Source organism: Lycium barbarum, chromosome 12 (assembly GCF_019175385.1).
Source record: "Lycium barbarum isolate Lr01 chromosome 12, ASM1917538v2, whole genome shotgun sequence".
NCBI lineage: Eukaryota > Viridiplantae > Streptophyta > Magnoliopsida > Solanales > Solanaceae > Lycium > Lycium barbarum.
Genome location: NC_083348.1, coordinates 2,807,026 through 2,818,233, shown reverse-complemented (window position 1 = coordinate 2,818,233; position 11,208 = coordinate 2,807,026). Strand labels below are relative to the sequence as shown.

The following is an 11,208-nucleotide window of genomic DNA, read 5'->3' as shown; positions in this document are numbered from 1 at the left end:
TGGGGTCGGGTGCCCATCACACCCTAGTAAGGTCTGGGTGTGAGAAATTCCTACGTTTACCAATCATCGTCTCCATTAATGGTTTATCTCGCTTTTTCTTTGGCCTTCCCGGGGGTCTCTTGTATCTTGGTGGCAAAACAACTTCATCGCTTATGTGTTTCGGAATATTCCACTCACTCTCGTCAGGCAGAGGATCCACAGGCACATCATACGTCTTAATCACTGTCTTTGGTTTGAATAGGTCTGAACAATATTCATCAGGCATACGACTTTTACTCTTCAATACAGTCCATGCATGTGGACATGGTATCTCGTCCATTTGGAACATCCGACAACTGCATGTTTTCTTTTTAAGATCAATTATGAATCGCCCTGCCTCATCATTTACGGTATACACATATTCAGTTGATGGTTCAACCTAATCAAGACGAAATGTGTCAGACCAGAATACATTGAATATTAACAACGATAAGTAATATGAAATACATGGAAATATACAATCCAAACAGAATTACTTAATATGAAATACATGGAAATATACAATCCAAACAGAATTACTTAAGTACCTTCTAAAATATGCTGAAATATATTGAAATATATGTAGGCAGACTTCAACAAAATAAACAGTAACATACCGTCATACGTAGAGATTTACATTCGTTTATTGATAATAATTGTTGGAATGTTTTCCCAAGTGTTGTGAATGTGTATGTACCGTTCCTCCTATTAGTGCAATTCCATCTCCCAAACATCTTCCTCACTTCTTCAAGAAAATCGAAAACAGGCAACTCTCTTGCTGCTACCAATTTTCCATTAATACATTCGGCTATCTTTGACGTCATTGTCCATCCTCTGTTAACGGGTGAATACAGTCGAGCCCACTTTTCCCTTCCAGCATCCTCCAAGTACTCTTTTACCCGAAAATCAACCTTCTCAATCTTCTCCATCAGCTTATCAAAATCAGCCTGCGTGTATGCTTTTGCAAGTGCATAGAATACAGGACTCAATACTTCACCATTCGACTTGTATTTCGTGGTCACATTTTTCCATAAATGCCATATGCACGCCAAATGTGGCACAGTTGGATACACTCTACTCACCGCCTTAATGATGCTCTCATGTCTGTCTGATACAACACACATGTTATCCCTATTCCCATAAGCTTGTTTGAACTGCTCAAAGAACCAGGTCCAAGACTTATCGTTCTCTGAATCTATCACACCATATGCCAATGGTAGAATATTACCTGCACATACATGTTTTTGTGTATTATTACAGTGAAATATAACATAAAGCATATTGGAAATACATTAGAAATATAATGAAATACAACGAAATATACCAAAAACAGAAAAAAATGTATTTAAACATTTTGGCATCTACCTGCACCATCCAACGTGCTGGCCGATACAAAAGTACCGTTATATATAGTTTTAAGGTGGGAACCATCTACTACAACTATTGGTCTACAACACTCGAAGCCTTTTATGAACGCTTTAAGTGCTATAAACAAATACAAGAACTCGTTTTGTTGTGATTTGTGCATTCTCACATGTGATCCAGGGTATGTTTTATCTAATATGTAGACATATCCCGGTAACTTCTTGTATGATTCTGTTGGTTCCCCTCTTAATTCATTCATTGCCTTTTCTCTAGCCCTCCAGGACGTCATATAAGAAACATCAACGCCATACTCATTTTTTACGTCGTCTACTATGTCACCAGGTGTATATTTCCTCTTGTGATTTGCTATTTTTGGCTTAACAACTGACGCACCAATCAACCAACTTGTTGCTTGCCTTTGGGAATACACTTTGTCCTTCAATGGACACGTATGTTCGTCATGAAAAGATCTCACTCTGAACATTTCAGAGTTCGCAATACTTGAAGTTCTGAATTTCCAACGACAATCAGTTGAACAACATACCAGAGTGTAACTACATAAACCAATACAAGAAAAGAACAGTCAGATTGAAGTTTCAAACACATACAACATCATAAATACATTGTCTATATATACTGAAATGGTTAGATAATGGAATTAAATAATTCAAACAGTTCGTATTTCACTATATTTAATTAAATCCAACTGAAATGTAATGGCAATACAACAGTTTACGTCACTGTATTTCAATTCATTTCTTAGTATATTTCAATAAATTTCATAGTATATTTCAGTGTATTTCATATTTTTAGGTGACTAACATACCTTACGGCATTCGACCTCTCTGTCCTGAAATTGAATCTTTTGCGAATTGCATAATTCGCCATAACATTCTTCAGAGTGTCCTTATCTTTGTAGATTTGATCAACAAAAACATCCTTATGTTCCTTGTTTGAAATTATCAAGTCATCGTTGTTTTGAAATAAAACAACAGCCTTAGCACAATCCGACGCATCCAAATCATTTGAATCAACTACGTCCATAGCATACATATAATCATTAAATTCAAGTTGAAACATATCGTCTCCAACTGCAGATTCGCCAGACACAAAATTCTCAAGATCATTATCAGTTATGCTAACGCATAACAGATATGCTTCAAATCCTCTCTTTTCTCTCTTAAGCTCAACATACACCCTTACTCCCATATTATTGCGTATTTCAATTGGCATGTTGTCTCTTTCAACAGCATATTTTATTGATATCGTTTTCCTGCTAATATCAACACCTAACTGATTTGCTATAGTTTCAACCAAATCACCGTATGAACAATAATCTTTGAAGACAACTGCGTCTAGTTTGTAATCAACAAAGCAATTCTGTTCATTCCAAAAACCGGAGTGTCTGATCACTGTTGTTATGCTTGACATGTTTCGTTTTGATAATTCAACAAAGCTAGAAGAACATTGACTGCATTGGGAAAAAAAATTCATCGTTCCAATCACAGAAAATTGAATAAAAAAAAAATCACACAAATCATTGAAAATTTGAAACATACCTTTTGTAGAATCTGAAATACAAATCTGATCTTCACTAAAATTCCATATATACACTCGTTCGTATCTTATTGAGTGTATTTCGACTTGATTTTGAAGAATTCGAATGTAGAAAACAGAGCTCAAAGAAATACTTCTGTAGTTGGATTTTTTTAGATCTTCAGAATTTTTTTGAATTAAAAAAGTTTTGATTGTGATAGAAGTGGAGAGAGATACGTAATCTGTTATGGAAGAACATTCATTACGCGTGATTAATGGGTAGATTTAAACTGAATCCCTGAATTTTAAAAAAAAAATCTTTTCCATAAATACGGCCTAATTTTACTCAGCAGTGTCGGACGTTCCATGTATTTCAGTATATTTCAAAAAAATGAAATACACGCGTTTCAACTAAAAAACCAGCTACGCTTAGTAAATAACAATTTTATAGCTATTTCTTGTTACAAGTACTAAAAGGTAGCTATTTATGCAAGTTTTACATAATTCATCTACCTAAAATTTGGGCCAAATCCTATTCCTATCCTACAAAAATCTGTGGCCCAAAAACGCCCCAGCCCAAAATCCCCAACCCGGCCCAACACCCAAACCCCTAAACTAAACAACCCCTAACCCCCTGTTTGGATGGTGGTTTCCCGTGGTTCATTAATGTATGGTTTTCTAGGAAACCATGTTTGTTTCTATTGTTCTTAAAATTATGTGGTATGGTGTTATAAACCTGTGGTTCATTCCATGGTTATATAACCATGAAAAGTCCTAATTTTTTAAACCACGGATTTGGTGGTTTTTCCGTGGTTACGTATTTCATTTCTCCATTATACCTTCCACCCTCAACCATCCACCCCACCCCACCCCTACCCCCACCCTACCACTCACCCTCACCCCCACCCTACCACTCACCCCCACCCACCCCTGCCACTCATCCCAACCCCACCCTCGCCCTACCACCCACCCCCACCACCCTAACCACCACCCACTACCCCTCACCACCGCCCAACCCTACCCCACAACAACTCACCCCCACCCTCATCCCACACTACCCACCCCTCCACCACCCCTACCCACTACCCCTCACTACCACCCAACCCTACCCCCATAACCATTCACCCCCACCCTACTACCTACTACCCACTACCCCCACTCTCATCTCACAATCACCCACCTCACACCACCCACTACCTACTTATTTTTTAAAGTTCTTATTTTATGCTTTACCTGAGTTTTATTAATATATATAAATTATTTCTAATTAAGAATTAAGGGTATTTTAGTAAACTTACAAGTTATTATACAATACCATACAGTCAAACCAAACAATACAAATGTTATTAAACCACAACAAACGATACAGTATATCAAACATTGTATTCATTAATACAGTACAATACAATACAACACCATACTGTACTATACCATACTGTACATTAATCAACCACGGGAAACAACCATCCAAACATAGGGTAAGTCTCTAATCAAAACCAAACGGCCCTAAAACTAACGCTCCTTTCCTCTCTCTCTTCCACCTCGCCGCCACCCCCCTTTACCCATCGGACCATCGGCTAAAGCCGATTTCGGCGTCACTGACGCCGCCTCCCATCAACCCCTGTACCTTTCTCCCCTTTTCATCAAGTGACAGAGCTTCGAACAACTTGTCCAAAGTCGAATCAACCCCCAAATCGAAAAGCACGCGAAACATCTTTGGGATTCTAGGCTGTTCTTCCAACAATCCATAGGGTAAAGGTTTGTTTCAGTCCGTTGGAGCCTAAAACCATGAAGAATCCACTAAATTCGGAGTCCCAACAAATTTGTAGCTTTCAAATCCATCTGAAAAGGTGAGAATCCCTCACTTTTTCTTCATCATTTCATCTTTTTAAAATTTCAGAATTTTCCCTCCCTTTAATCCGAAATTCCAAGGCAAAGCCTCATGAACAAGCTGTTGAAACACCTAAGACTTTGGCTATAAATACCAGCCTCCATGGGCTGTTTTAGGACAGGTTGAAGAACCACAAAAATCCCTTTTATTTTTCACAAGCTTTCCTCTCTCATAAAATTCCTTTTGCTAAAAACTCGGATTCTCAGAAAATCTTACTTTTTCACTCTAAGTTTTTGATTGTCGAAATTCCTTCTCTTAGTTCTTGGCTGAGCAAGGACTGCTTGAAGCGGATTCGGCGACACAACGATGACATTAGCCTCAGTTCGCTGTCCCGGAGAAGGTCGGTAATCACACTCGTCTTCTCTTCGTCTTTAATTTCTTAGAAGTAAAATGTAGTCGTTGAGTGGTTTTGTCGTTTGCGTCGTCTCGACCTATTTAAATCTGTTTGTTGCTCTGTGTACTCTGAATGTGTGACGAAATGGTTAATACAAGCTATTATACTTAGGAAGAATGATAATTTAGCTTGAAGAACATGTGAACAGCGACGTCGTCTTGCTTTAAATTAGTTTTCTTTAATCTTGAAGGGCTGGTTCGAGGCTGTTTTGGTGTGCTTATACAGTGTAGCTAAGGTTTTTATGGTGACTTGAATAAGAATAAGAATGCATTTTTTAGGTCTTGTTCATATGATGTATTGGTCTAGGATGTATATAGGAATATGTAACTAATTGAAGTGACGTTGTTGAGCTTAACGTTTGTTTGGGGTGATTAATGAATTCATTTTTTGTTCTTCATAGTATTGGCTCTGAGAAATCGTAAGGAAAAATAGCTTCGTTGTCGGATGTGCAATTAACATGTCGCTCGTGTAAATTCTATTTTTTTCCTGGGGGCTGTTTTGCCATGAACCTTTCTTGAAATCGAAGTGTAAATATTCTATGGTATCTTATAACTTGAGAGGAAAAAGTTACTATTTGGATGTTTTGATCTTTTTTTTTTTTAAAAAGTAAGGAAGAATCAGGGAGCAGTAGGTCATAGTCTTAAAATCCCGTATGTTAAGTGCATGGGACCTGTTTTCTATCTCAATGACAAGTTTGGTTAAACTTATTATGAGTTTGTGAGTTCTGTTGTTATGGCTATAGGATTTTCAGATTTTTACATGAACTTAACCATCCATGAACATATGAAACTGTCCGCTCCTGACTGTTTTTTATTTATTTATGGATGCCATGAAAGAATAGTATGAAATAGTGTTAACACGTTGTTAATCTTTAGCTAAGTGTCTCTCTTTTCTGTTCTTTTATTTGGTCATTGTAACTTGGAAGCCATAAGAATACACCTCCTAATTTGTTGCAGCAAACTTGTTAGCTCATTTTGGCTTTGTTTGAGCTTAGCTTCCAAATAATATTGGTACAAACCTAAGCTGTGTTCATATTCCGCTTGGGTATTAGTTGTTGATAGGGAAAAGTTCAGTTCATTTCAGGTTTACTAGCAGGATATGAAACATTTCTACATGAAGCTATTGTGCATACTTCTTTAAGATCACTTATGGAGCATAAGCTTCATAAAAGTAGTTATCTAAATACTTTCATCATATGAACATGAGTGAGGGTGTATTCTCTTTCTGGTTTTGTTCCTGAGGAAATGTTGGTATAGCACATATGGAAGGAGATGTAGAATGGTTATGTTCATCTAAATTTCCTTAAAATGAGTGCGATGCGTTCTTCTACTGTTTGTGGTCTTGAAAGCACCTCTATTTTTTGTGCCTCCTGAAGAGTATTAGAAATGACGTCGATAGGACTCCGGAGATCTTTGTCAGAGCATAATTTTGTTGTGATTCAGAAGTGGAGATGTCTTTCTTAACTGGTTTGTAGAAGTTTGTATGCTACTAAAATATAGAAGTCTTACATTAAGGTAGTGCAGGCTGCGTCTGGTTTCAATAAACTTGTTTGAGGTCATGAATGTTTGCATCTAGAAACCACGCCTTTAGGGATTGCAACTAAACAATACTCTGGAAAACTGATGCTGCCTAAAACCAATAAATATAGTTTCTGATTTTTTTTAGAAAGTTATCTGATCCTGTTTGCCTGGGATGTAGCTGCATAGTTGAAGGTTTTTTTTTTTTTGAAACTGGTAACTTTTTCTATATTTCGTATGTAGCATAGTTGAAGGTTTTGGACCGTTTAATTTCTTCATTCTAAGATTCAGACACTTAGGTGTAGAAACTCTTCTTTAAATTTTACTGATTTGGAGTTCGTTCTTCCTAAATTCTAAGATTTGGGGAAAATAAATTTAAGAATATGAATCTACTACCTTCTTGGAATTTGGTTGGTTTGATTATTAGAATTTAAGGTTGTTGGAAAAACTGAATAGGATTATAGAGCGGTGGTGTTGGTTTCATTTGTCTTTAATGTTTATGGGGTGCTTTCGATTTACTGCCATAATATTTTGGTTACGAGTAAGTTTATTACGAGTTCTGTGCTGTGATCATTTAGGGACTATAGACGCAGGGATCCTAAGACTTTCTAAATGAACTTGGCTATTTTGAAACATGGACATCTGTTTCTTTTAATAACCTGCTTTTCCTTTTCCTGTATGAACAATGTTATGCTCCTTAGGATTAGAAACTACTTTGTATATTATCCTTGGGATGAAGTTTGTCTTTTTATTTGGTTGTTTCTCATATGTATGTGAATTCCAAATACCTTGGGTTAAGCATTGTTACTCTACCATGTCATCAACTCATTCAGGTTAAAAAAAAAAAAATGATGAAACTACTATATGAAAATCTTTTACTGCTTTGTTTTTTAGGCAGTAAGTGGGACTAATTTGGAATCTTATATGCTTTGCCATTTAGTCTTTCGTTCCATTAAGATTGCTTCTAATCTTTATCTTTTTTGTTTCTTTCTTTTCCATGGAACAGTTGGGAGCATTTGGAGTTATGGCAACTCCAGATTTTGCCCAGATCAGAGAAGAAACCAGTAGCAGCCTCCTTTGTTCATGTCTAGCGTCCCTCATTCGTGTCAAGCGTCCCTGTCCTCCTTCTCTTCAAACTTTATGTCTTAGTGTTAGCATATGTATACATGTTTATATTTTTGACTAACACTTTGTATGGATTGTATTTGTAGCGATTTGTTTATTGCTTGTGAACGAACCTGTGGAAAAATGGCTGGGCAGAACAGCGAATTTAGTCCTTATCTTCCACCCCTTTTGATACTAGATTTAGTATAACCTTTTGAGATTTTTTTTTTCTTTAAAGATTTCCTAACAAATTTTCATGTTACAATTGGTTTTCACAAAGAGGCAAAAACCAGATTTTGTTTTGGTAAAAAAAAAAAAAAAAACTGTTGTCAATCACTTATTTTCAGGTCTGTTAAGGTAAAAAATGAGACCAGAAAATCAGTTCGGTTTGGAAAAAAAAAGAAAAGCGGCATAATGTTTTGGGGCACACAATATGTATGTATAAAAAGGTGAATAACATCTGAGCTTTAGCACGAGTACCCTAAAAAGGGGTATATCTCAAGGCCAAAAACATTTTCAGCATTTCTTTTTAACTAACATGAGTAGGCCTTATTGTTTAAGTCGAATACAAGAACTCAAGCTATTTTACGAGAGCTCTAAGGTAAATATTCCATTTTATATACACGCATACATATATATATACTATCTTATTTTGCAGTAATTCCTTTAATCATCTTTTCATCATGTGTATACATATATATTATTTCCATATCACAAAATAGCTATTTTTGAACCAATATATACCGTGTTTCATAGGATATAAATATCACACATATACATTATTTTTTTTAAAAAAAATGCATTCCTAATCCTCTCATTTTATACTATTGTATACAAAAACACATCATGAATATATACGTATATGTTTACATGTATACTAACTACTACCTCTACAATAAACATATACATGTACCATTTTCATAGACATATATATCACATATACTATCTAATTCTTTTACATATCACATGCATACATTATTTTCTTATAAAAAATATATCCCTCCTTATTCTATACTATACATACTATTCTTATATAAAATAAATGTCATACATATTTTTCTCACGCATACATTAGCATTAACTACTTCCTTTATATATACGCATTTACTCACATGGTTACAATTACCTTAAAATCCCCTTTTTTATACAAATAGGTTTGAGAGAGTAGTTTCTTTTCCGCAGTTCTTTAAATAGGTAATAATAAATAATAAATAATTAAATAATCCCCCTCTAGTGTTAATTAAGCTAAGTTTAAAGACTGTCTTCGGATAGACTCTGAGGGATGTTTAACACCTTCCCCTCGGGGTAAATAAAACCCTTATCTAGAATCTCACAGGTTTCAAAGACTAAAAAATGGAGTTTACATTTTTACAAATGGTTTCCTAATATTTCCTAAAATTAGGTGGCGACTCTAAAAATTTGCAAAACCAGAGAAAACATAGCCTATAAGTTGTGAACTAGTTTTAATCTGTTAAAAATAGGGCATAACAGGAAGTATTCGATGTCTTAATTTTTTTGTGCGAATATACTAGGGACTTATGGGATTTTCGAGATATCTTTTCAAGGGAACATGTGTCATTTTATATAGGTGTGAGCTAAGGTGTAGGGTAGCGTAGCCTCCAAGAAACCGTAATAGATTTTGGAGCGCTACGAGCCTTAGAATTTGAAGATGCATTGAACTCGTCTTGTAGAGTTCTATTTTAAATCTGATAATATTTAGATGTGTACACTTGACAACCTAAGCATGGTCAACACTAGCTTAATGATATCCTAATGTTTCAATAATAAATAAAATATCCTTATTATAAAAAATAAAAATAAAAGTTTATGCGTATTTGAATTTGAATTATACATAATTTTATCTTAAGTATTCTTATTTGATGTTCTTAGAATTTAATTCTGTTAGTATTTCTTTAAAAGTCGGGGTCTGATAGTTAATTTTGTGCGATTACATGTACATAATTTTACCTTACAATAATTCTTATTTTCTATTCTTAGAACTTAATTCCGTTAGTATTTCTTTAAAATCCAGGTCTGATTGCAAATCTTGTACGATAACATTTTGTAACTTGCAAGATAATAGCAAATTTTGAATATTTTCCCCCCAAAATAATTTAATTTAATTTAAAATCCATTGTAATATTACTTTAATTAAAACGCAAAATAAAATCTATATTTTTTGAAAGGAACACTTTTTTGGGAACTTCGATATGTGAAGGAGATGGTGAAAATCATTTACATCCTCAAACTTTGCTTAAAAAATTAAACTCCCGCCTCAACTTCAAACAATAGATATTCTCCCTCATCTATCCTAATTGACTTTTTTAAATGTCCATTTACCCTTACATTATCTTGTGTCGTCTTCTTTTTAACATCCTTAAAATCATGAAATTTTTCATTTTTATTAATCTATATAAAAAAAATTCTATAAAAAGAAATGTTATGTTACACCTCGCACTTTTAGAGCATGAGCATGCTACGTACTTCACTGTATTAATGGAGTATCGGAGACATCCCATGAAGCTTTGAAAGGTACAAGCCATGGGAAGTACGTAATAATGAAGTAAATGATGAATTACGATCTCGTAAGTCGTAATCGGGAAGGACAACCTTGGAACCAAAGTACATGACCATTATCAAGTATGATTAATGATAAATATTATGTATGGAGAGTTTCGGAAGATTCCGAGACCAAGCAAAATCGAAGAAAATAAGTTTGTTAAAAATTTGGGAAAAAAAAAAGTTGGCAGAATTTTGGACAGAATTTTAGGTCAACTTTGGAGGAGTATATCTCCAGGTATTTAGGAGTTTTAAGGAGTTTCAAAGGCCTAAAATGAAGCTCATTGAGTCTAGTTTCCAACGCAACAAACCGCCTATCAAAACGACCTCGGAGTAAGGAATTATGGCCATTTTAAGACAACCCTTCAGACTGCCAAATGGCTTCCGTGGGTCCTACTTGGGAAAGTCGGTGGAACCGACTTTCAAGGGTATAACCCCCCCCCCCCCCCCCCCCCCCCAAAATCAACCTCATTTTTTCAGCATTTTACACTTTTATGAGTCCTAGAAACCTGTTAACACATCCCCCCAAACATTTATAGCCCATTAAATTAAGAATTTAACAAGATTACACCAAATTAGTCCATAAAAGGTGATTGTTCTTGCTTCTACTTGATGTTATGGTGAGTTTGGTCTTAAATAAAGATGGTGTGGCTAAAGTTCTTCAAGTATAAGGTATGTTCTTCATCCTATCTCTTATGTTGAGTTGATTTGAAGGTTTAGCAAGTCTTAAAAGTGAAAATAGTTATAGAGAAAAGGTCATAAAGTGTTGGGTTGTAGTTGTTGTGTTTGTGGCCATGTGGTTGGGCTGATTTACAAGTATATGG

General features: G+C 35.2%; 1 protein-coding gene across 1 annotated transcript; it reads right to left on the bottom strand.

The window, feature by feature from the left end:
• Positions 1-413: 413 nt before the first annotated feature.
• On the bottom strand, positions 414-2,814 carry LOC132624071 (uncharacterized). Its single transcript, XM_060338905.1, has 4 exons — positions 2,210-2,814; positions 1,384-1,937; positions 716-1,246; positions 414-418 (listed from the first exon to the last, which is right to left on the bottom strand). The coding sequence occupies exons 1-4, from the start codon at positions 2,812-2,814 to the stop codon at positions 414-416; spliced, it is 1,695 nt and encodes a 564-aa protein (XP_060194888.1).
• Positions 2,815-11,208: the final 8,394 nt, after the last annotated feature.

Excerpts from the sequence above, each read along its gene's own strand:
- LOC132624071 (XM_060338905.1), bottom strand. The coding sequence starts at position 2,814 with ATGTCAAGCATAACAACAGTGATCAGACACTCCGGTTTTTGGAATGAA. Across the intron at positions 1,938-2,209 it reads GAGAGGTCGAATGCCGTAAG|TTACACTCTGGTATGTTGTT; the intron begins GTATGTTAGTCA and ends TGGTTTATGTAG. Across the intron at positions 1,247-1,383 it reads CAGCACGTTGGATGGTGCAG|GTAATATTCTACCATTGGCA; the intron begins GTAGATGCCAAA and ends ATGTATGTGCAG.